Source organism: Bufo bufo, chromosome 3 (assembly GCF_905171765.1).
Source record: "Bufo bufo chromosome 3, aBufBuf1.1, whole genome shotgun sequence".
Classification (NCBI taxonomy): domain Eukaryota; kingdom Metazoa; phylum Chordata; class Amphibia; order Anura; family Bufonidae; genus Bufo; species Bufo bufo.
In genome coordinates this window covers 655973667-656000622 of record NC_053391.1, presented here as the reverse complement: position 1 = coordinate 656000622, position 26956 = coordinate 655973667, and the positions used below count along the sequence as shown (strand labels likewise).

At 44.3% G+C, this 26956-nt stretch overlaps 1 protein-coding gene across 6 annotated transcripts in view; it reads left to right on the top strand.

Moving 5' to 3' along the window:
* Window positions 1-26956, top strand: part of YAP1 (Yes1 associated transcriptional regulator) — a 61493-nt gene that overhangs the window by 18345 nt on the left and 16192 nt on the right. For 4 of the 6 annotated variants that reach the window (XR_005777771.1, XM_040426292.1, XM_040426291.1 and 1 more), the window contains exons 3-4: window positions 18634-18746; window positions 22629-22730. Coding sequence is in view for 5 of the 6 variants with exons in the window: in XM_040426292.1 (XP_040282226.1) it covers window positions 18634-18746; window positions 22629-22730 (215 nt within the window). In the remaining variant the exon portion in view is untranslated. The remainder of the gene's footprint in view (window positions 1-18633; window positions 18747-22628; window positions 22731-26956) is intronic. The other 2 variants (XM_040426294.1, XM_040426293.1) reach the window with 1 other exon arrangement.

Here is a 26956-nt window from a genome sequence, read left to right as displayed (position 1 = left end):
CAGTAGATCGGACAGGTGGATCTCAGAGGGGATGTAGATGTTCCCCATGTTGTCAGTTTGGATCTATCTCCCACAAGCTGCCATGTATTGTCTCTTCCATCCCATCTCTGCAGACCTCGTGACAGCTTCTCGCATGGTGCAGGTCCAGTATTCCCAGTTTTCCCAGGATATAGAAGCGGTTACGCTGTGACAGCTCATTTCCTGACATGATCTCAGTAAATGTTCAGATGTCACCACGACCGCAGTCATTGCTATGATGTCCTTGTTAGTGTTCATGTAATGGTCAGGAAGTGGAGTCTTGTACTGTACACAGTGCTTCCTGTCTGAAACCCTACAGACTGAAGAACCACCTTCTCCCGGTTGTGGAGATGAAGATCTTCTATCTGCGTTATGTTCTTGAAGCATTTATGTGGAAACCTCATGATAATGGAGACCTACAATAAACTCTGTGAGAACTTTGACAATCCCTCCCCCTCTACAACCATCGCCTTCCTATGGGGTTACCATCCAGCACATGACCCCTCATAAAAAGATATTCACATGTAGTAGAAATTTCTCGGACTGTCCCATTCGTCGAAATAGGGCTTTCGAAATCTTCCCAGTTTTGTGTATACAGCTCCTGTGCAGGCTTGTGTCTCCATACTTGGACTACTGATCCTGCAGTCAGTAGCTACGATGACGCATAGGGCTGCACAGGACGTGTATACACCAAACTTTTTTGTTTTTTTAATTTTTAAGGCTGTTTGCATTGTTGCTTGAAGTCGTTTTAAATCTAACTGACAACTAAGGTGGCAGCATATTTTACGTTTTTGAGGGTACTCTAACAAGGTTGTCCAACCCTCTACAAGTGATGTATTTTCCTCATGATAGACCTGATCAGCAGGGGTCCCACGCCGCATCTGTTCTGCAGTGGATGGAGCTGGTTACCATTCACTTTCATGGGAGCAGCACTGTAGTGTGTCCTTCCAGAGATAAAGCAGAACAGAGGAGGGGCGGGATGTCAGACCCCTGCCGATCAGATGATGTCCTGAGGTTGGGCCTTCACTTGTAAATGGTTGGACGACCCCTTGAATACTGTCTCTCCTTTTATGATCCACTCCTGATTTGGGCTTCAGAAAAAAACAACCATGCGGCAGCATCCTCATCGTGTTCAGTTATGTACAGTAATTTCTACAAAAATGTTGTGAAGGGGATGGTGGGTAATTCACAGTGCTCGTAAAAAGGTTCCCTCATCCTAAAACATGTTTAGCACTTTTAGGAATGCTCATAGAATGCGTATTGTGGCACAGTGTACCGCACTAAGACCTCGTTCACATCTCCGGTGAATGTTCTCTGCCAGATATGGCTTGCCGGATTCTCTAGATCACCGCCAGATAACCATTGACTGTAATAAGGCCAGGTGGTCTGGCTGCTTTCCAGCATGAATGCCAGGTTTCGGCCACCATCTGACGGCGTCCTGTGTGAGGGCCGGATAAGATGCGGGTGCGTCGCGGGAAAGTGGGCGTTTTTTTTTGTTTGTTTTTTTCCGCTCGAGTGCAAAGCGTTTTAATGCGTTTTGCACACGCTTGAGAAAAATCGGCATGTTTGCTACCCAAACCCGGACTTCTTCACAGAGGTTTGGGTTAGGCGCTGTGTAGATTTTATTCTTTTCCCTTATAACATGGATATAAGGGAAAATAATGGCATTCTTAATACAGAATGCTATGTAAATTAGGGATGTGGGGGTTCAAAAAATTATTAAACTCTCCTCATCCACTTGTTCGCTCAGCCCGGCTTGTGTTCTTTCTTCTTTGACGACCTGGGAGGAAAAGGACCTTTTGGCGTCACTGCTCATCACATGGTCAATCACCATGGTGATGGACCATGTGAGGAGCGCAGTGACGTCACCAAAGGTCCTTTTCCTCCCAGGTCCTCAAAGAAGACAAGCCGGGCTGCGCGAACAAGTGGTTAAGGTGAGTTTAATTTTATTTTTTAACCCCTCCACCCCTAATTTACTTAGCATTCTGTATTAAGAATGCTATTATTTTCCCTTTTATAAAGATCGGGTCCCCATCCCGATCATCTCCTAGCAACCATGCGTGAAAATCGCACCGCATCTGCACTTGCTTGCGGATGCTTGTGATTTTCACGCAGCCCCATTCACTTCTATGGGGCCTGCATTGCGTGAAAAGCGCACAATATAGAGCTTGTTGTGATTTTCACGCAACGCACAAGTGATGCGTGAAGATCACCGCTCATGTGCACAGCCCCGATAGAGTAAATGGGTCCGGATTCAGTGCGGGTGCAATGCGTTCACCTCACGGTTTGCACCCGCGTGGAATTCTCGCCTGTGTGAAAGGGACCTAACGCTTTTGAGGTGGAACTTAGTTTTTCAGTGGGCACTGAAAAAACTACAGATCCCAGCATCCCCTCCTTTCCTCGCACTTGATACCATGCCCACCAACCCTTCTGGGACAGCAGGGGCCAAGAATGGGGCTTCGAAAGGAGCAGTTACCATGCCAGCCCCTCGCTGACTTGTGCTTAATGATGTACCAGCAGGAGGGGGCACGGGTCTCACATGTCAGCAGATCATCAAGCAAAGGGATACTACAGGGCTTTCGACATGACTATCATTGTCAGCTGGCTTAGAAATGGAAGTTCTAGTATATTGGTGAGTTTATTTATTTTTTTGGGTAGTGAGATGGATGATCCAGGGTTTAAATATCTATGGCCCATCGCTGAAATGGGACAGACTTGCATTACCAAGCCCAACGACTATGAAACCAGTACGGACCAATGTAAGCCATGAGCACCACAGCTGCTTCTAACAGCTGATGGTTGGGATGCTGAGTCAGACCCTCACCGGTTCTGATCTAATTTTTTGCAGTATTTTGAAGGTCACCTGGAACAGCTTTTCCCCTAAGGTAACAATGAGTTTGAGGCCTTGGTAATGCCGTGGCTTTACTCTCGTCCTAATGTTGCTGTGTAGACCTAACTTAAGGGCCCTATCAGACTGTCTGATGTTCGGTCAGGACGAGTGCTGATGCACTATAAACATGTCAATCGGCCTTCGTTGGCATCAGCCTATTACACAGGCCGGATGAGGGAGGAATGATCGCTACGGCAGTCGTTCCTCCCTCACTCGGTTCTGCTGAGATGTGCCTCTGGTAATCGGGCATCTTTCATCGAAGTGAAAGATGCAAATCAGCGAAAAATTGAGCATTTGCTCGTTTTGCAACTGATTGGCAACCCGATTTATATGGGCAAATTATGAGGAACGGGCTTTCCTGTGAACACATGTTTCCCATAAGTAGCCTGAAGATTGCTTGGTCTAATAGGGTCTTTAAGTCTGACTTCCGACCTCTTGAAAAGCGTGTGTGTGCGACTGTAAAGGCATGTTAGAGATGAGACAAGGTTATAACCCCTAGATAACCAGTTTGAAGGGGCTGTGCCACAGATAAGAGCAGGCAGGAGCCTGGTGTCCTGTGGCTAATGGAGCTTGGAGTTCTGTCTTGTGATGAGTTGCAGGCTCCTGAAATCTGGATTTCCCATTTTCTGTCCTGTGGAAACTAAACCTTTGAAAAGGGGAAGATAATGGACGGAATTAATGCTGTAAACGGTTTATACAAATGTCAATGATTGTGTGTGTTTTGGGGGGGGGGGGGGGGGGGGGCAGAAAATACCTAGCCAGGAGTGGTGTCCACAGTGATCCACTGGCACCTCATATACCCACATCCTCCTTTTCTTGTCGGCCTGGAGGGCAGTTGTCTGGGGTAAGGTTATTTTATTAAATTTTTTTTAAAGATCAGACATGTTGCAGCTAAACATGGCTGATACCACAGGAGATAAAGGCCTCTACCCCTTGAAAGAAAAAATGTCCACTTAGTTCATGGTGGAGAAATAGAGGTCTGGCAGCTATTCAATATCCACTTATAGGGGTTGTCTCATCTCAGACAATGGGGGCATATCGCTAGGATATGCTCCCATTGTCTTACAGGTGTCTTATTGGGAACGGAGCTTACCCCATAGAAGTGAATGGGAACGCACCACGCATGACCGGCCACCGCTCCAATTAACTTTTTTGGGCCTCGCTCAGCTATTTTCCGCAGCCCAAAAGAAAATGAATGGAGGGCAGCTGCGCATGTGCAGTGCACCCTCCACCACTTTCGGGGCTCCAGCGGTGGGACCTGCACCTATCAGACAATGGTGGCATGTCCTAACGATATCCCCCCCATTATCTGAGATGAGACAACCCCTTTAAGGCCCCCGAGAGTGAGCGGGTGACCTAAATTAAATTATTATTATTTTTTTTTTGTGCCCAATCCTTTTGTTCTTCTGGGATTTAAAAAAACCCATGCATGCTTGGCCAATCAGGGCATGTAGGTGTAAGAAGAAGGTTGGAGAAATGGCTGTCGGCTAAGCGAGCTGTTGACCGATGGCTATTGAAGGTGTATATGAGAGTTCATCCAGTGGAAGGGGCAATGATGCTTGTGAAAGAGCTGTGGCCTCTTACATTGGTCCACTTGATTGGGGCGGTAGGTGTAGAGGATTCCGACTTTATTTCTGTTCTTCGGAATGGGGAAAAAATTGCAATATCCTGCAGAATTTGACCTCACCTGGTTTGATCTTGATGGCCATTCCTGAGGGTACATCCTCAATATCCTGAACCCAGAAAACCTCTTTAAGCGATGTCAACCAGAACGTCTGGGAAAGTTAAGACGTACGGTAATCAGGGCTCTGGTAGTAGTAATTCAGTCCATGTCCATTAGACTGGAGAGTCAGGGTCACTGTATACAGATTTGCTGTACTTGATGACCTGGATAATCCATGTCCTGCTTTATTTTCGGAAAGGTAGCTCAGCATTTTGTTTGCACTGTGTCCCTTTGATCTTATCTGGAGGCTACAGAGCATTTCCATTTAGAAACTGAAACAGGCAGTAAAAGTGTCTATCAATCACCTTCCAAACTGCAGATATCCCCCCCAAGTTTGTTTATCCTGAAATGTGAGTCAAGCTGGAGTCCTCCCCGGGGATCAGGCCTGTGGCACTCCAGGATCCTTAGTCAGTCAATGACTCATCCAGAACTGTTATCCTTCTTTCCAAACCCTTTCCCCTAATTCCCGCCTTCTTGGAAGACGAATTTGAGTGGTTTGGAGGATGTAATTACATATGATCCATACTGTGTAAGCCTATGGTTTTGCAGACCACTTCAGCTAAACCAGCAGATCATGTGGGAGAAGTTTCTCCTCCTTCCTGGACTGTTCTGTTCTTATCAGGTTGTCCGGATACAGTGTACTTGGCAGAGCTTTCAGAAACCTTGGATTGGAAACCTGCCTTTCATAGTGATTTACTTTTGGGATATTTTTCTGGAACATAATGCAGGTATTTATTCGGCTAGGACAATGTCCTCCAAAATTCTGACCGTATGAAGGAAATTTACACCATTACCCTTATCCTACCTACTATGGACAAATGTTGGGGCTGGAATCACACATGCTGGTTTTTGATGCAGGTTCTTCATGCATAGCCAGAAAGGGCTCAGATGGTAGGTAAAGTATAAGGAATCTGCAATTCCACAGTAAAATCAGAGGTATCTGCTGCAAAATCTGCATGTGCTACATGCTGTTTTCATTAGAGGTTAAATCTGCAGCAGGTCAAAAATCCACACCACAGGTCCGTTCCGTCCCCAGATTCTTTTGCAGCACATGCATTAGATTTAGTAAAATCTCATCCATTTTGCAGGTACTATATTATGTTGTGTATTTTAAAGCCTGCAATTCCATGGTGGAAAATCTGCAGCCTAAGGGTACATGCACACGTTTAGGATATATGTGCAGGAAAATCTGTGTGGACAATCCGCATCAATGGGTGCGTATTTGCATACGGATTTGGTGCAGATTTTACTCTCCCCATTGGGGTACATGCACACGTTCAGGATTTATGTGCGGAGAATCCGCATCAATTGGTGCAGATTTCCATGTGGATTTGGTGCGGATTTTACTCTCCCCATTGAAGTGAATGGAGACAATCCGGTCAGGAAAAATTAAAATTGACATGCTGTGGATTTTAAAATCCGCACCTCCGGTCAAAATCCGCATGGAAAAAATCTGCTTTGTGTACATGACCATTTCAAATACTCAGAGAATACAATGTGCATAACCTACGGTGCGGATTTTCCACACGCAAATTCCCAGTGGAAAATCTACACGTAATCCTTATTGGGTGTATTACACGGCCCGATTTAACTGGCGATTATCGGGAAGGAAGCGTTCCTTGCCAGCAATCGTCTGCTCTCTAGCAGAGGAGATCACTGCTAGTACATGCAGCGATCTTCTCCTCAGTATAGGGAGGAGCAATCATTATACCATCGCTGTTTCCAATACTGAATCGTCTGCCGGCAACAGATCGTGATTAGACACCATGATTTGCCGTATGCAAACCATGGTCAAAAGATTTGGATTGCCCAATGAACTTGCTTGGGTAATCGGCAGCAGTATTAGACTGCCAGATAATCACTAATGAGCGTTGCTATGAACACTCGTTAGCGAGGTCTAATACACCCTTAAAGGGGTTGTCCGGGTTTATAGCTGAACCCGGACATGCCCATAATTTCACCCAGGCAGCCCCCCTGACATGAGCATCTGAGCAGTTCATGCTCCGATGCTCTCCCTTGCCCTGCGCAGGATCGCGCAGGGCAAGGGCTCTTTTATTTACTATGGATCCGTGTTAAATCGCACAGGGCAAAGGCATTTTGTGGAGTTCCGTGACGAACCGGGCTCTCCTTCGGGCTGCTAGGCGGAGGCTTTGATGGGCGGGCTTTAGCGCTGCCCTAGCCGTTTTACAGGCTAGGGCAGCGCTGAAGCCCGCCCATCGGTGCCGGTGACTTCACCAGGCTCACTGCTGGGCGGAAGCCTCCGCCTGGCAGCCTGAAGGATAGCCCGGTTCGTCACGCAACTCCACAAAATGCCTTTGCCCTGCGCGATTTAACACTGATCCATTTGTTTCTACAGGTCCGCAAAACGGACAGCACAGGTGTCATCTGTGTGCGGTCTGCATCCTTATGTCCGTTCTACAAATTATAGTATAGTGTCATCAGTATTTGATAGTTGGGTGTCCTACACCCAGGAACTTTGATGATCAGCTGTTTGAGGAGACCTCCTCGCAGCTCACCAAGCACAGCACCGTATACTGTATGGCAGCTGTGCTTAGTATCCCAGCTCAGTCTCGTTCACTTGAATGGGACTAAGCCGCTCCTAGACCATGTAAACGATGAACATGACATCACTGGCCTAGGGTAAGCTGCAAAAGGCTGCAGCACTCACAGGAGTGCCGGTGCCTTCTCAGACAGCTGATCGGTGGGGTTTCCGGGTGTTGGACCCTCACAATCGATATACTCATGACCTATCCAGTAGATAGGACATCAGTAGAAAAACAGCCTTTATTGCTTGCAGGCCAACATTATGGGCAGCACGGTGGCTCAGTGGTTAGCACTGGTGCCTTGCAGCGTGGGGTCCTAGGTTCGAATCCGACCAAGGACAACATCTGCATGGAGTTTGTATGTTTTCCCAGTGTTTGGGTGGGTTTCCTCCGGGTACTCCGGTTTCCTCCCACACTCCAAAGACACACTTAGATTGTGAGCTCCGTTGGCAACAGTTGGTTGCCAATGTCTGTAAAGCGCTGCGGAATATAGTAGCGCTATATAAGTGCATTAAATAAATAAACATGCTTTGGGTGATTGCTGGCACCTTTTCATTCCTTTGACATAACGCCATCAAACTTCCACCATTGTCCTAGTAACCTTAGTCATGAGGACCTAACACTCTAGCGTGAACACATAATCACATTGATGGGAAGTCATGGTGTAGACATTGGGTTAATGAAGCTATCACCTCTGAGCTCGAATGTTTTTTATTACTTTTGTAGTGGACTGTTCTTCAGGTTTGCATCACTGTATCTCCTGGTATCTTTAGGTTTTTGTCCCGCAGCCATTCCACAGAGTAATTTAGGTGTCCTGGCTGAATTCTGTAGGACAGTTGACCTCTTCCTCCACTCTTAACTTCCCTTTTGTTCCAAAAAGAAAAAAAAAAAAAACAGTCTCCTTTGGGCCATTTGTGTGCACAATAAATGGTAAACAGTAAGAGCCGTCCTGTTCCCATCAAAGGGAAGATTAAGCCACTGGAGGGTCACGGAGGTGAGCTTTTAATCTAGCTTGATAATGTGGTGTTGATGGAGGCATAGTTGCTTGTCTTGTTGAAATAATCCTCCATGGGAGCTTCTTATGCTACAGGTGGATGGATCATTATTAACTATGGAAGAAATGAAGGATTGACTATGCCAGGAATGTAGATATTGGAATTATTGTCTGCCAAGAAAATTTAAAATAAAAAATAAAATTTCAAATTTTTTACTAAAAAAAATAAACAAATGCCCATTGTATTCAGATCTGTTTAAAAGAAACTCTATTAAACTGAGATGTGCCTCCTCCAAAAAAACTAAAAAGAAACACAACTGCTCTCCCCACCACCAACCAAACCTAACAGAACTATTTCCAGTTTGCAGAGATACAATAAAATTATGATAAATTTAAAAATCCATAGGACTAAAGGGGAAAAGCAGGGCCTGTACAGCTAAGGTATCTATACAGATTATGACAAATTATGTCATGGTAAAAAAGGGTTATTAATTCTCACTGGAAATAAGCCATTGCTGAAGGTGTCTGGTGGTGGCCCGCTGATGGTCGACAGAACGTGTATGGGGAAGTTGTGATCGTTCGGCCAATAGTTATTGTATGTCCACCTTTAATGGGATGTCCATTATTTTTATACTGATGTCTAGCCTCCTGATGGGCCATCAATAGCTAGTCGGTGGATGTCCCAGACCCTTGCTGATCAGCTGTTCTTGAGTAGGTCATCCATTGTATAGTGGACACAGCTGGAGTAGGTCATCCATTAGGTAGTGGACAGAGCTGATTACTGCAACCCAGCTCCCATTGAGTTGTATTTAGAGCAGCTGATCGGTGGGTGGTGCTGGGAGTCAGACCTCTTCCAATCATGAGGATAGGCCATCAATATAAAAATCCAAGCTAACCCCTAAGTTTTAAGCCTTGTGCTCATACAGCTTTATATGACCTTTTACAATATGAGTAACTGTATTATTTGTGGTTAGACTTATGATGTGATTATGAATATCCTTTACGTCCTGGGTGTGTCCTCCAGTAAGTTAGGATCTTAGGCTATGAGTCTTAAGGCTCATGCACGGATGCTGTATGCTCCATAGTAGTAGTTACAGGCTTAGAGAATATTCACAATTGGATGGTGGAAGTTGACCTACAATCCACCTCCCATTGTTTTCAATGGAAGTCTGTGGTTTATGGGCGAGACTGCCTCAAAAAAAGTAGTCTTCCTTTCTTTTCTCCGCTATAAGCTATGGCTACGTGAATGGTGGCAGGCTCTTCCATGAGAACAGTGGGAGGCGGATACTGCATAGCCTCCCAATGGCGGCTGTTGTGGAATCTGCGCCAAATTCTGACTCCAAAATCTGACGTGTGAACGGGGCTTATTTAGGTGCCTTCTCCCATAGAAGCAGTACTGCTAAGGGAGAACACCTCCATGCCTATGGTAAGTGATGGAGCATGGCTTTCATATAGACTTCGACTGAAAATCTGCTGTATGACTTTAGAGTAGGGATGGCCAACCTGAGGCTCTCCAGCTCCAACTACAACTCCCACCATTCCCTGCTGTAGGCTTACAGCAGTGGGCATTGTGGGCATGCCACCCCTGCTTTAGAGGCATACAAAAGTAGAGTAGATGCCCCAGTGCACCATTATGGAAGCCCCATAGTGGCTCCATACAGAATTGAGTTGTAGTATGGCCATGTGCAGGATCTTGCACTTTGTTATGGATTTTGTTTGTGTTTGGTAAAATCTATTGGGAGAAAGTTCATTAGCTAGGACTTCTATTGCTTCAAGGTACCTTGCTTGACCTCTAGTGCAGACAGTCCTTTATCAAAGTATATTTTTTGTGATCTGTGGTTCCTATTTTAATTCAAATGAAAAATGCTTTCTAACTAAAAGTTAAGACAATAGTCAATATTCATATGTTTTATACTCCCCCCACCTCCGGGGGCACTGTTATGACAGTGAACATGAGCATGACTATGACTATATATGTTTAAATCGCCATTACATAGTACATATTTGCTTTGGTTTTGTGATTCTTAGAACATTGGCCTTTGCCCGGATTAAAGGGAACAATCCAGCGTGATGTGTGGAGTCAATTAAGCATGGAGGTTTTTACAGACTTGAGTATCCCATTGCATGTGACACTGTAAATATCCCCAGCACAATAACGTGGGATTTGTCAATGGGACATAAATCCTATCTGCTAACCTGTTTTCAATGAGTGTCCCTCCAGGCCTTGCTGTCCTAGCATTTTAATGTTGCGTAGATTAATCTTTGCAGACAATGCGGCAAGTTTATGGCTCTCGTTTCTGAGACCATTCATTAATTTGATGGTGCAAAAAAAAAATAATAATAATAATAAAATCGCACAGGACATATTATTGGGTGGCATAAGCAGTCTTTGGCGTCAACAAACAGTGTTGTTTTTAAAGTGTCCATAGAAAAGCCTCCATAGAAAAGAACCCAGAAATTGGGTGTCGGCTTCAATTTTCTAGGTTACATGGTTCCTCAAAGTTTTATATAGTCAGAAAAAGTAGTTTAGGTGCCTCCACCCCCCAAACTGTTAACAATTCAATGCCCCCCACCATTAAGTGGGTAGGTATTATGAATTCTTTGGTAGCTCAGATTTAACAACTCCAAACTAAAAATTCTCATGGTGGTTCCCATTATGGCATGAGGTGGCGCTATATTACGTTGGGGCAAGCATCCCAAACCACTAAATGACCAGAAGGACAGAAAAGCATCTCATGGGAGATTTAAATGGGCATGTTCTAAAGTACTGACCCATCTTAATAAACATGTCAAGGGTTGCAGGTAGGTATGCTCTGTTGGGAATATAGATTTGGTGTATTGGAGTTCTGTTGCTGGATCTTCTAAAGATCTACTATGTATTTCGCCTGTACTTGGAGGAACATTGTATCAACCATGCAGATTCTTTTTTTTTTTTTAGCACTCTTTTTTTTTTTTTTTTTTTTTTATTCCAAATCGGTTGCCTCGAGTAGGGTTGCCAATCTTTTTCAGGCAAGTAAGCGGACTATAGCACTCCGAAGTTGATGCAAAGTATTTTATCAACCATGTTAGACTAGTGTCCACAGGATAAGAGGCTTACGGCATGGCAATTGGGGGCATTAAAGAGGTTGTCCAAGGGGGTGGGAATTCTTTCGAAAGGGCTTAGATTGGGATAAATAAAATTAAAAAATGCATACTCGCCTCACCAATTCCATGACGCTGCTATTCCAATTTCCCTCTGCTGTCCACTTCCTGGTCCAGTCTCAAAACTCGGAAAAGGAGTGGAGATATCAGCTTAGCCAATCACTAGTTACAGCAGATAGTGAAGCTTAGGCTTCACCTGTGTCTGCAGTGGAGACCAAGAAAACTCCCTGCTCCTTATTCATTCTGCAACCAAATAGATGGGTAGAGGGATAGATGAACCCCATATTTCTCTTCTAGGAGCTTGCAGACTGCATCCTAAGAGAAGTGATTAACCCCACCTGTCCACATCTCTCGATTCTTCTGGAACCGTTTCAGAGCAATTAAAGCGATTACCTGGTTATGGTTTCCCTGTGATGTCAGTATATGGACTAACTAAGCTTCATAACAAATCATGACTCATACTGATGTCAGCACTTGGGACCTGAGCATTCACGTCTCATTACAACTGGCATAGTGGCTCCAAAATAGGTCCTAAATGCAGAATGATGTTAAATATACTTTCCTGAAAATGAAATTGGGGGTGGGGTGGTGTAAAGGGGGGAAATCTCAATTTAGGACTCTTATATCAGCCAGTGCGATGAGTGGCTACAAAGAAACGTCTTTCTGATGGACCCAACATACACAGGCAGTCCATTGATTCCATTGTGCACCATGTAATGCTTCATTTCTTCTGAGGTGGCACTAGAAGGGAATTGCTGCCAGGTTCCCTTTACATATTTCATCAGATTATTTATTTATTTTTATTTTTTGTGTCCCAGCAAGGGTCCGCTATAAAGATATATAAACTGCACAACCCCTTGATAGAGCATCTTTTATCAGAATCGCCCCTATTAAACTAAGCATTGATCCTGCTGAGTGAAACAACCCCTCTCTTGTTTAAATGCGTGGCCCTGTTGTTGAGAAATCTGTGTCTTATTGCACGTGCTAAAAAGGTCTTCAGTGCACCAAGGGTCAGGCCTAGCCCATCGGAGCACCACTTTAACTCTACCTTCACCATGGCCACTCCCCTTCCTTTGAGTAACAGCACCAGGCATCCTTACCATCCTCCTACCTGGCTCTGTTAGTCCTGCACAAGTGCCAGTGAATGTTCAGTCAGTGCATGTGAGGTACATCGTAGTTGGATTTCCCCATTCCTAAGGTCCAATTCACATTCATCAATGGGGTTGATCCTTCTGCCAGGTGCTCTTTAAGTTTATTTATGTTTTTCGATATTTTATAGTGACTTGCATTCACAGTAGGAATCTACTATAACTGAGTATTCTAGTAAGTGGTTTGGGTCCCAACTAGGGATGAGCGAACTTCTGTTTTAGAAGTTTGCGTTTTGGGTTCCGGTTACTGCACAGTTGTGTTATGGATCCCGTGACCGCAGAACATAAGTTATGGTCTGTGGCCACAGGATCCATAACGCAATTCTACAGTATCCAGAACGCGAACTTCTAAAACAGAAGTTCGCTCATCCCAAATTTAACAAACGTTCTGCAAATCAAAGTTGTCCCTTTTTTAGAAGGAGATGTCGCCTCCGCTTTGTTTTGTTTTTGGATCCGCCACCATTAGACCGCCATCTATCAGAGTGATGAGATACGCATTACTTGCTATAGGAAAAAACATCTTGAAATACAAGCAATGCAAAAATCTAACTTAATTTGTAATTTAATGGAATTGAATTAGCAGATGACACTTTGTGCATTTTGTGTGGCCCCTTAATTGGGCTAATCTGTAGGCAGTGTCCGGTGTGATGTGCCCTCCCAGTAAATGTACAGCTGCAGAGCTCATTGTGGTCTGTAAGATGAAGCCTTGTCACTCGTTGTGTGCGGAGAGCAGATTATCTCATCCCCAATTTTTCCCACCCCTTTGCCTAAAAGGTCTTTTGTCTGTTTCCATGACCAGCCCCACTATTGGCAGGGAAGTGTAGTGGGAGTTCTGTTAAACGGCAGGGAATCCATACACTGGCGTCACGAGGAAGTCAGGCATCAAGGCTTTGGAGTTAGTCTATATGACCTTCACAGGAGGCCTCTCAAAAGGAGAGCTGTTCCTCTTGTGCTCTAATAGCAGCAGGGAGGTCGGCGGCCTGGCCTTTGTTCACCAAAGCAGAAAAGAAAGCAACAAGGAGCAAATGGTTAGCTTTATGTAAGCAATTGCTGAGTCAGTGCCTCTGGGGAAATGCTCTCAAAGTGAGTGCCCGGAATGACCAGCAACAGTTGGGATTCCCCAAATCGTATTTTCTTCCATCTAGGGCTCTGCTCCTTCGTTCAGATTCTCATCATCGTACTGATGTGAATCCTGTTGGAAGATATCAAACAAGACGCTCAGTAATATTGCAGTTTTTTGTTATAGTCCTTTCACTAAGTTTGTTGATTTTTTTTGTATTAAAGCCTTAGGGTCCTGGTTTGGAAACCAACAAGGTCAACATCTGCTTGGAGTTTCCATGGTCTCGCAAAGTTTACAAGGAATTTCTTTGGTACTCTGGTTTCATCCCACACTCAAAAAAATATGTGCTTGGATTAATCACCCTGATATCTGATCTGTCTTCAGGTTCGAAATTGGAAGTTACACTGGGGCACTACATAGATGAGGGAAATATTACATAAATGTTCTTGGAGTCAGGTTAGGGTTAATTTTATGTCTTTGGCCTGATGTCTCAGGGGTATAGTGGTCTTCAGGAGTAACATGTTTATGGAAGGATTCCTTACTGTTCTCCAGAGAAGGAGAAACATTGGTGTCTAATGGTCCATGCATGTGACCATATTCTGGATCTGTAATGTGGTGTGTCCCTTGACTGCTATAGGCCTGTACTGTACGCTCGTGTAAGACTGGAATTATTTTAGCACCATATTATGCATGAACCATTTAACTGGCCACATGGATTAGATCCATGTCAGCCTAACCCACCATTTTTGATAGGAGGACCGATAATCTAATGTGTATGGATATCTCCACTTCCCCCAATGGGAGATTTCTGAGTTTTGTAAGATCTCAACACCCCTATTCAATATGGTTGGTGACTTAGAATACGTCCTACATAAGCCACTGTATTTCAGTTGAGTGTACCTCTGACAAAAGCTTCAAACTTGTTATGAACCGTAAGAAAGGCTAGAACATTACTTCTCCATGAACCAATAGTTTCCTTGAGGTGGAGAGTGGTGGCCTTTGCCGCTGATTTTTAAAACTGGTGTAAGTTGATTAGTTACAGTGCCTTTAAAAAAAAACAAAAAAAAATGCCCTGGACTTCTACACCTCGAGAGAACAAATCCAGAGTCGGGTTGAGTGAGTTCTGTCAGAAGACTTAATTGTATCGTTTGGTGAATGGAACTTCTCTCTGAATCAAGTGTACAGGTCTCCAATCCTGAAGATCCATGTGGTCAGAGGTGGTGGTTTGTGAGCACACTGAGCTTTTTCTATGGGCCATGTTTACTCCATATGTTTGGTTATACATCTTGACAGTGTGTCTTTGTCCTACAAGCGATGACAGGGATAAGCAAGCCTTTATTTACTGAGCAAATATTGCCAGTTTTATACCTTCCAGTATAGATGGCTGGCTCTTTTCCTCCTCCTCTTCTCCAACAAGGAGGTTGTTTGAGTTGACACGGTCTTTATGACTCACGACTCCATAAGAGAGGATTTGCTTACACGCCTCCATTACTTGATGTATTTTCCAGTGAACTCCGAATTTTGTAATTACTTGCAATATTTTCTTAACCTAGGGAGGTAAGTTAAAGCATCATGTACAAGGTGGGAAGGGATCTTACATCTCGACTGTTCGACTGCTCCTCCTATATCTTGTCCCCATATTTCTCCTCTGTGTACCATGATCATTCTGTTTGGGCAGGTTTACTGCCTGCCCGACGGAAGCCACAGATGATTACGACTATGGAATAGGAAGGTGGTTGAAGAAGACCTTGTAATTGATCGCAGTCATGTATGGTATGGTCACTGAATGAGTTGTGCGTTTATACCTTGACAAATTTTTTTGCCCCAGATGACTCTTCCAACTGCATGTGTTCCAGTCTTGACCAGTAGGTTGTTGGTCCAAACCATGTGGCAGACTTTTGTCTAGTCTATATTGAAGGGAATGAGCTGAAGGTTAACACATTTAGTCAAGATGTGACATAATCTGGGATTTCTGGGTCTCTGTCCGATCCGGAGAATCAAAGGAGCAAGGTTCCTATGGTTTTCCACTTGCACATCGGTGTTCCTGGCCACCCATTTTGGTGGAAACTGCTGAAGATGTACATTCAACTGCACAATTACCTGAATAACTAGTCTGGAGGGACCCCTTTGCTCTAAGGATCGTAGAGATACCAGCATCTCTTTCTATGGTACATCAATCCACATATAGGGTGGATCACTTCTTTGGATTTTATAAAATACTTGTATTCCCCATTTAATGACTCCTTGTCCCTTGTTTTTCCTCCTAGAAATGTATGATCCCTTGGACAACTGGATGTTACCACTCACCCTGTCAATGGGGTGTGTCCCTATAGTCAGCCTGTGAAGGGACACCCCTCCAATTGGCAACACCTAGTTGTAAAATTCTTCATTAAATTCATCTATTTATTAGAGGAATAACAGGAATGGCAACTCAGAGTTATGAGAAAATATGCTCCAGATTTGTTATTACATGAGGGATACATGGACAGGTGTAGCAGAGCTAAAAGGAACCGTGGTAATACATCAGTTATCGTTACAAAGGCCATTGAAAGTCAATTAACATTTTCTTGCCGTCGTTTACTTAATACGTTAACCGTTCCTTTTAGCTCTGCTACATCTGTATTTACTAAAACGGACGTGTCAGGGGAGATGACAGGCTGTCTTTTGAAGTTAAAGGGTTCGTCCAAGACTCCAAAAAGGATATGATGTTTTTTATGTTTACCCAACCCACCCCAGAAATTACGCCACTGTTGTCCATAGCTTGTGTCTGGTATTGCAACCCATGCCCATTAAAATGAATGATCCAGATCTGCAATAACACACTCGACCCATAGACTAGAGTGGCGCTGTTTCGAGTAGGCAGGAATCCTACTCTGGACTGTCTCTTTAACACTGTGTGAATGAACACCTGCCATGAACAGACTTTTCTTCTTCTTTTTTTTACCGGGAGGTAGTACGGACTGGTACTAGATACAGAACGGAATCCATGTTTATAATTCTGGGCTGATGCAATTGTAAAATTTGAGGCAAGAATGTCTTCTGAGTACAGTTACGTAACCTGGGAAAAGCAGTCTTTAATATTTGTAAGTCTTAAACTTAATGTGGCTTCGGCCTCATGCACACAGCCACGTTGATTTTCATTCCCTTTCTTGAAGAACGTATTGCATTGTTTTTTTTTTGTTTTTTTTTCTCTCCCTCCCATCAATAAAAAGGCCATTTTCATCTGCAAAAACAGACAAGAATAGGACCTGTGGTGAGATTCTCTGATTTAATCACCCAAATCCGGATGTGTGCGTGGTAACTTTGGGTTGTAATTAGTCAGTGCGGCATTATTTATTTTATTTATTTATTTATTTATTTATTTTTATTCGTTTTATTGAATGAATAAAGTATACAAAAGTACTACACACAGAATAGTATGCACAACAAAAACAAGCTGTACTATGTCATATCATGTACACATTGCAAATAAACAATGGTTATACATAACGTTTGTATTGCTTATTATATAAAATCACAGTCGCCGAGACATAATAGCCAGAGAATTAGACAACTCCTTATGGGAATACAATGATTGCGGTGAAGAGCACCATCTTGCCCATATTTGTGAATTTGGGAGCACAACCCCCATTCTTGTATACTATATTTTCATATGGTATGACAGTACATTGACCAGTGCGCCATCAGTTTTAAATACTAATGGCACACTGAAGAAAAATACTGACTTCTGCATTAACCCTTGGGTCTCACACAACTGTGCTGACTCTGGGAAACATGGCCTGTGTGTCGACCGCGGCTCCTCTGACCTGATCTGATTGCATGAAGGAGATTTTATGATACAGTTTGATCGTGGGCCTGTACTGTACGTTGTCAGGGCCGGGAGACGGGGCTGACACTCGGGCCATGTTTCCTGGACTGAGTGTGAATTAGTCCTTATGGTGGTTTTAAAAAAAAAAAAGAAGCCCTCTACAGTCCCCTGCCACTTCCGTTCCAATGCTGCTCCCATCTCTGCTGCTTTCCACTTTTTGGTCCTGGCTTGACAACCCTGAAATGCCATGAATGACCCACTGAGCCCATCAATGGCTGTAGCGGTGATCTGTCTGCCTCAGCCAGTGAGTGAATGAGCGGGCCATGTCAAGTCGTGACCAGAGAAGCAGTGGAATGGCAGCATCAAGGTGAAGGTGACTATTGGTCAATTGGTGAGGGTGACTATAGCTACTGCCCAGAAAGCAAAGCAGCAACCTCTCTTGGACAAACATGTGCCAGGCTGATCAGGTACTTGTCACATATGTTAGACTATGGTTTCCTGTCCTGTAGTATCCAGGAGAATCTACGAAGATCCCAGGCCTTACAGAACACAGTGTGAGGACCACTGCTGAAGACCACTCCCTTGCATACACTTTGACACGGAGCAACTCATGACTTTTTTTGCTGGTGGCATCTAGCATTTTAAGCTGGTCATACACATAGCCAACAGCTATCTCTCTCTCGTTCGTCCCATATGTGCATGCTTAGCCAATCGTGCATATGTAAGATATGGTAGAGGGGACAAAGATGCTGCCAGAAACTTCCAGCAGCAGTTTCTCTCCCCACTAAGAAAAGCATTGGACAAGTGTATTCAACATGTGCATTCCTAATCTTCCGCTGAGGTCGGCAGATGGAGATGGTCAGCTGTACTGCAAGGACAGTTTGCCGTGGTCCCCAATCAAGGGCTTTCCAGCTGACTGTAGGTTGGAGACCTCTGGCTGAGTTGCAATGGCCTCCTGGCTGTTGACATTTGTTGGTGTTTGTATGCTTTATGCATGGACCAGTAAATGGCACTGAGGAGCATCTCGCCATGGATTCTAGAATCTGGATGGTTTGATGCTGGCTTTAAAGGACTCGGGTGTGGAACACCTGGCAGGGAGCGCAACACCTATCCACAGGCTGTGTGTGTTATGTCAACTCCGCCACATGGAGAATGTCCAGCAGTCTCTTAATACGATTGAACCAAGCTTTATATGCAGTTATGTGTTTTCTCGTGATTGTTGAGTGGTTGACATCTTGTATGTGGTATGTCTTTTGAGTTGTATATTTTGGGGTTTTTATCACATATGGTTTGTGTTCTTCCTTGCAGCCATATTGAACAAACCACCACATGGCAGGATCCAAGGAAGGCTATGCTCTCTCAGATGAATGTTACTGCCCCTACCAGTCCTCCGGTGCAACAGAACCTCATGAATCCAACAGGTATGCCAGGATTTGCCGAGTCCACGTTTTTGTTGGTGATGGATTAATTTTAATGGTGTCTCTTGGCAAGTGTTGATCTTTTTGTTTATATATTGTTTAATGTAATTCTGTCTACAGTTAAATGGCATTTGTTCATATTAAACTGGCCATACGTACCGGCTAAACCCATCTCTTTAAACACCATTTTTGTCATCTTCTGCTCAACCAACACGTTAAAATATAAGGAATTGTTCTGGAAGTTGCTTAGATGGTGTCGTCCTTCATTGGTGCAGGATGGGACTGGATCAGTCTCACAGTACTCATTATTGATGGAGAAATGGGGCATGGCTCCGACAACCTTACTCCATTTTGTGCAAAAAATAAATAAAAAAAATGTCACTCTAAAGCTGCCAGTAGGTATTAGAATCCAGGGACAATGTAACGTGTCAACGAGGGGAGCCATCACTTGGATAGGATGGTTGTCTTTGAGGGCATGAGGCCTAGAACAGTCTATTGTGCTCTACTGTACCTCCACATGGCCTCATTGTCCTGTGTAGACATATGGGGGTCTTTCTCTTGGAGTCTATTTTGTGGCATGCTCTGTTTGATGCAGTGTAATGAAGCAATACTTCAACAGGAGAATATCTTATGCGGCACCATCTTGCAGCAAAAGAACAGCCTACCACTTGTATGGGGTTCTGTGCGCTGCTATATACCATACTGCACATGGCTGTGCGGTGTGCATGAGGCCGTGCTCTTATCTCCAAAGTATTATTTTAAAATTTGATATGATTTACTGCGTATATTTGCCAACAGTCCCACCAACCGGGCCCAAAAAGGGTGTTTGGTGGGCGTTCCCTGGTGGTCCAAAGGTGGGGCTTACATTTTTAATAAGGGAATCTGGTTGTAGGATGCGTTCACTGTGCGTGCATTCATATAATCTATATAGTAGATTTTTATATCCTACAGTGGCTACTTGTGTACCCACGTAATCTGCGCATTCATGTGACACTTTGAGGAAGGGTTATCGAAACTGGTATAAAGTAGAACTGGCTTAGTTGCCCATAGCAACCAATCCATTTCCACCTTTCATTTTCCAAAGGAGCTCTGAACAATGAAAGGTGGAATCTGATTGGTTGCTAGGGGCAGCTAAGCCAGTTCTCCTTTTGAACCAGTTTGATAAATCTTCCCCCCTTTGTGTCTGACGGTAAAGATGATTTTCAAGACTTTCTCCTTCTCTTAGAATGCGGTTTACGACACTCACTGTGGGGGAGATTTATGACGCTGTCTAAATGGAAAGCCGTCTCTGTTGCCCGTAGCAACCAATCACAGCTCTTCTTTCATCGTGTATTCTGCTCTCGAAAAATGAAAGCTGTGCTGTGATTGGTTGCTATAGGAAGATGATTAGACAGTTTCATAAATGTGTGTTTCTTTGCGATAACCTGTGTTTTTTATGTTTTAAAAGGTTTCATTATATTGATGACCTATCTTCAGGGGTAGGCCAACAATATCAGATCGGGAGGGGGGGGTCCGTGTGTTTGAAGGGGCCGCTGCGCTCATGCAATCACTGCATACTCTTCCGTGTTTACCTGCTTGCCCTCTAGATTGTAGCAGCAGTGCAGTGCAATTCCAGCGGTTCATCCGAATTCACTTGAATAGGAGAGGAAGCTGTAAAAACACTCGCAAAAGTATCGGGGACCCTTTAAACAGCTGATCGGCGGGGGTACCAGCAACTGATCTATAGGGCGTTTTCTATCATGGCGTATATGGAGTGAAAGCTGATGCAGATGACTGCAAATCGCAGTCAAAGATGATATCCGCCACACAAGGCCCGATGCAGACGTCCGCGTCCAAAATCATTTGATTAGCGAACACCATACAGTATGTGTTCTTGTCAGCTGAAGACAAGAACAATGCCGTTACACCTAGAGGCTATCTCTGAAACTGCTGCTCCCTCTTCACTTTGATGGACAGGACCAGGCAGTGTCATTTAGACCGGGCCCTGTCAAAGTGGAGAGGGCGTGGCAATTGCAGATAGAGCAGGGCCTCTAGGTGTAATGGAAACGCCCCCGTTGCTCCTAGAGGCTCATTTGCATAAATTAAAACATCATCATTTTTCTCAACAATGCGGACACATATGAACATGGGACCAACACAGATGCCTTCAGCTGCCAAACACATATGTAACAGGTCAGCCAGTGTCATAGGTACAAAACTGCTGACAGATGCCGTTTAAAGGGAATCTATCGCCAGGAAAATGCAGTGTAACATGCATGCAGCATGTTATAGAGCAGGAGGAGCTGATATATAGTTTTATGGAAAAAGATGAAGGAACCAGGTCCTGGGGCTGCAATATAGACACTGAAACACCGCTACATATTGGCCATATGAATGAGGCATAAGCAGCAGAGATGGGGAGCAACTTCTTGTTCTGCCCTGAGTTGCACTATGGAAATAGACTTTGTTTAGTTATTAGGCTTGTGAGGTTTTCGGTTTTCTTCTGCATTTCTTCTTCAGGAAGAATACTGTTGTCCTTTGTTTTGTTTGAAGGATTTTCCACCACAAGGAGTGATGGCGGATCACTAGGATGAAGAGGGTGTAGCTCTAGCTAATTGCATGTGCTTCCTTCTGGACCTGAACATCATGTAGGCAGGTGTGCCAGTATGTAGGGAAAAATGCTAAAGGGTCCTGTGTCCCTTCATTCTCGGGGTCATCGGGTATCTGGCAGGTCGGACCTCCACTGATCATAATGTTATGTAATTTCCAAGTGATATGCTTGCTGTATCATAAGATGGGAATACCTCTTAAATGCGGAGTTGGAAGAGCCATTTTTCATGTCCATTCTTTTACAACATTCAACATATTTTCAATATTTTATGGGACGGTGCTGATTGCTGAAACTTTTGCTCCATAACTTACTAGGCACCTTTTGATGGTTTATGGTCAATGTCATGATACCAGATCACATTGAAAGATTTAAGAATAGTGTTACATGAGCGACAGGCTGCCATGTCAGAGGGCCACAGTTGGGTGCATTAATTGATCTTCAATGAACATTGACCGCTAGACCAACCTCAAGTAATAGTGTCCTCCTCTACGAAGGCTATGTTCACGTCTCCGATAATCTGATCCAGAAGGCCATTCTGGCAGAGAATAGCCTGCCAGAGTTCAACTTATCCAGATGCTGCCATTCACCACCGAAACTCAGACTGTAATGGGCTTTCTGGCATGAGTGCTGGGTTTCAGCCAGACAGAAACTGGTCCATGCATTGGTTATTATTTGGCCGTAACCTGGCACTCATGCCGTAAAGTGGCCAGATCTATTATAGTCTATCGGGTCCGGCAGTGCTAGATCGGGAACAGCCTGCTGATCAGGTTACCGGTGATGTGAACGTAGCCTACCAAGCATTCGGTACCATCTATTTTCATGTGTACCTTACTGAACCCCACCAACTTTGTAAAGTTCTTGGCCCAGTGGAGTTGCACATTTTGCAGGACATTTTGCAGTAAGCCAACAAATACACAATAGCAGCCAAAGAATGGCTGTAAATATCAAACTTGTCCATCCCTTGTTTTCAGTAGATATCTCTTGGGCTTCCCTCATCTCATTCTTGGAAAAGCTTTGTGAATCTATTTCCCTTTCCTAAGCTTTAATACATTAACTGGAGACTGGGCTTTTTATGATTTTCTTTTTTTCCTTCTCATTTCTGTCTCAAATTGTCCATTCCCATAAATCTTGTCGATTTGAGAAGATAATACTCTGTGGTGTTCATTCAAAGGGTGTTGGGCTTCCTTGTAGTCTATTTTGGCATCATCTTATGTGTGATGTGGAAGTTGTACATCCTCTTGTCACCCTCGCAATATGACTAAAGTTTAAGCTTTAAAATCTATTTTTCAATTCAGGTCCACTTCCAGACGGGTGGGAACAATCCCTTACTGCTGAGGGGGAAGTCTACTACATAAATCATAAAAACAAGTCCACATCATGGCTAGACCCACGTTTTGGTAAGAACCTTATCTATTCGTGTTTGCATTAATCATTTTTAGTATTCAAATTTTGAGGACAAATTTTAGTAGTGTTTAGTTTCTAAAGAATATCCTTATCCATATTCTTTGTTACTGCGTTAATAACGTAACTTTTGACAGGGCAGGGGCCTCATGCAACATGGGGTGCTCTCTCACCAATCGGCTGTTTGAAAAAGCAACGGAGCTACTCTAAGCGCCGCGGCCTTCTCACAGCTCCGTACATTGTATAGCGGCTGTGCTTGGTATCACTTCTATGGGACTGAGCTGCGCCTAGGCCATGTGACCAATGACCATGACGTCACTGACCTAGGAAAAGCTATGCCACGGTCGCAATGTAGCTGCAAGCGCCAGTGCCTTCTCAAACAGCTGATCGGCGGGCTCCCGAGTGTCTGACCCCCACCGATCAGCTACTGATGGCCTATCCAGAGGACATTATCCAATGAATGCTGCCAGTTTCAGTCCATGCAGGGACATTCCCCCCCAACTGGACCTTCATTTCAAACTGCTAGAAATTAAGTCATAACTTCCCACAGGAATAATAAAGGAATGGCATAGCATTGAGTTCTAAGAATAGATGCTCCAGAATTGTTGCGTGGGAAATGCAGATGGCAGCTAAAACGGACATGTCTGGTGAGGGTACAGGTCCTCTTCATTGCTCAAGGCTAGAAGTGATGGTGACATTAGTCCTTATAAAACCCTATAGTTTCCTTAACTTGTACCTAGTGGAATAACCATTTATCCCCCTATCCACAGCATAGGGGATAACTATCATATCAGTGGGGTCCTACCGCTGGGACCCCCACTCATCATGGAGAGCAGGGTTACGTAGCCCTTGCATGCCCCTTGCTGCTCCCCTAAAATGACCGGTGCGGCCAGTCGCACATGTGCACAGCCGCTCCATTCATTTCTATGGGAGTACAGTGCTCCCCTTTCTCCGGAACTCCCATAGAAATAAATGGCGCAGCCATGCGCATGTGCGACTGGCTGCTCCAGTCGTTTTAGGGGATCAGCAGGGGGTACGTGGCCCTGTCCTCATGATCAGTGGGGGTCCTGTCGGTAGGACCCCACCGATCTGATAACTTGTACCTACCAGAATACCCCTTTTAAGTCTGGACCCAACAGGTCATATTTTAAGGATTTCCCTTAGGGTTCATGCACACGAACGTATTTTCTTTGTGTTTTTTTTTTTTTTTTTGGACCGTATGCGGAACCATTCATTTCAATGGGTCCATAAAAAAAAACTGAAGTTACTGTGTGCATTCCATTTCCGTATGTCTGTTCTGCCAAAAAAATAGAAAATGTCCTATTATCCGCATTACAGACAAGGATAGGATCGTTCTATTAGGGGCCAGCTGTTCTGTTTTGCAAAATACGGAATGCACACGGACGTCATCCGTATTTTTGGCGGATATGTGTTTTGCGGACTGCAAAATACATAAATTCGTGTGCATGAGCCCTTAGAGAGAACCCCTGTGACTGATGCAGTGGACAAAATTACGCCAACTGTGCTACTGCTGATGCATTAACATTACCCATACAATGGAAAGAAAATCTTTAAAACCTGACCCTTTCGGGGGTGTCCAGGGACTGGAGAGAGAAATTCTGCCCATGATAACCGTTGCGATCAGTTTGCAGGCACAGGGAATGTTTCCTAGCCAACACATTAACGACCTGGACAGTTCCATATAGTTTGAATTGAGACTCTGTACCCCTGTGATCAATGGTGGTCCCATCGGTCACTTATGACCTATCCAGTGGCTCACTAGAAAATTGTTGATTATGGGAGAACTCCTTTTAACCCTTTCAGGGTTTTTGTGTTTTCGTTTTTCACTACCTGCCTTTCCGGTTGCCATAACTTTATTTATTTTTTTCGTTCACATAGCCGTATAAGGGCTTGTTTTTCTTTTATTTATTTTTTTATTTTTTTGTGGAACAAGTTGCAATTTCTAATTCCACCATTTTAATATTGCATGTGATGTAGTAGAGAGCTGGAAAAATGGGTGTGGAAATGCAATTCCACAACAGTTTTTAATGGGGGTTTTTTTTTACGGCGTTCCCCATACAGTAAAACTGCCATGTTAGTGTTATTCTCCAGATCAGTACGATTACGGCGATACCACATATGTATCGTTTTTCTAGCGTTTTCAAACGGGGGAAAAAATAAATGTATTTTTCACCCTATAAGACGCACCGGCCCATAGGATGCACCTAGGTTTTAGAGCAGGACAATAAGAAAAAAAAAAGGTTTTAATTAGACCTCGGGTCAGACCACCAATCAGACCCCCAATGTTAATCAGACCTCAGCTAACAACCCCAATCAGACCCCCAATGTGAATGACCCCCAGTCAGACCTCAGATAAGAGCCATCAGCAGTCTCATATCAGCCCCCATTGTATCTCATATTAGCTCCCAGCAGCCCCCCTTGCCTCTCATACTAGCCCCCATTGCCTCAGATCAGCCTCCAGCAGCCCCATTTTGGCTCATGTTTTATAAAAAAAAAAATATAAAAAAACCCTAACCTCTCCTGCTCTGGACACCGCCGCTCTTCCTCCTCCTCCTCCTCCTCCGTCGTCTGTGCTGTGATTTGACGTCCACAGTGTGCGGTCACAGAGCGCCCTACGCTGTGTGCAGCCCCTGCACAGCCGAAGACCAGGAAGCGATGAGTACAGAGCCTTCACCGCTTCCCTGTCCTCCGGTACCAAGGAGCGCTCATTAGTGTTCGCCTCATAAGACACAGGGTCATTTCCCAATTCCATGACTGAATGCCTTTAAAGGCATTCCGTTACTCATTCCGTCATAATAGAAGTCTATGGCCTGCATATCGGATCCGTCCCGTTTCCGTTATGCAGGAGATGATTCCCCTGCATGATGGAAACGGGAAGGATCCGTCATACAGGTCATAGACTTCTATTGTGATGGAATGAATAGCGGAATGCGTTATGGTCCGTGGTAACAGAATCCATAACGCAGTTCTGCTTTTACCACCAAACGAAGCGTGAACGAATTTCAAAATATGAAATTCGCTCATCTCGAATTATAACCCTTCATAGCTGTTTTGTAGTTGTGTACGGCGCTGTGTGCGAGTTTGTCTGGCAATCTGTACTTTCCACTGATGCCGTTTTGGGGTGTGTCACTTTTTCATCACTTTAAATTTTTTTGTGGGAGGTGAAGTGACTAAAAAAACAGCAAATCAGCCTCCCCTTTATATTTTAATAGTACAGGCATTTTCACACGTGGCGATGCCCATGATGTATATATTTCTATTTTCATTTTGGGGAAAGAGGGGTAGTTATAATTTTTTTTATATTTTTACTAAAAAAACGCAGATCGGATCTGGATGAAAACCATGGTCGTGCGCTAAGATAGATTTTTCTCTTATAGACTGGTATCGTTCAGGGGCAGCACCTAGGTTGTATAGATTCCTGTTGATGTCGGTCGTTGCACAGATCATGAGATGTTTTATACCTTCTCCAAAACCCTGAGCTCTCATTTCTGTCTGATCCTCTTTTGAAACCTCATCTTCTGTGTATGAAAGGGCAATTGTCCTCCAGAATACCAGTGCCTCGCTCACTCCAAATATGACAGGCATTTGGCCACGGTGTTTGAACAGCAAGCGGTTTGGTGATCTCGCTATTGATCTTCCTGGTAATGGTACGTCTGTCACCAGGGGAAATACAGCCGCCTGCTCGGTGCCATTTATAGTATGCTTTTTATGATATGCCTGTTAAAGCTGTCCTTGTATCTTAAAGGTAATGTGTCATCAGAAAATAACCTATTCTTTAAATCCTGTTTTAAAGGGGTTGTCCGGGTTCAGAGCTGAACCCGGTCATACCCCTATTTTTACCCTGGCAGCCCCCCCGAGGCTAGCATCGGAGCATCTCGTGCTCTGATGCGCTCCCTTGCCCTGCGCTAGATCGCGCAGGGCAAGCAATCTTTTATTTACAATAACACACTGCAGAAACTTCCGCCCAGCAGTGTGTTCGGTGACGTCACCGGCTCTGATGGGCGGGCTTTAGCGCTGCCCTAGCCATTTAGCGCAGGGCAAAGAAGGGCACCGGAGCATGAATTGCTCCGATGCTCCTGTCAGGGGGGCTGCCGGGGTGAAAATGGAGGTATGTCCGGGTTCAGCTCTGAACCCGGACAACCCCTTTAATGTTGGATATATATAATTTTTTTTATTGTGCAGTGTTACTATATGTATTGAA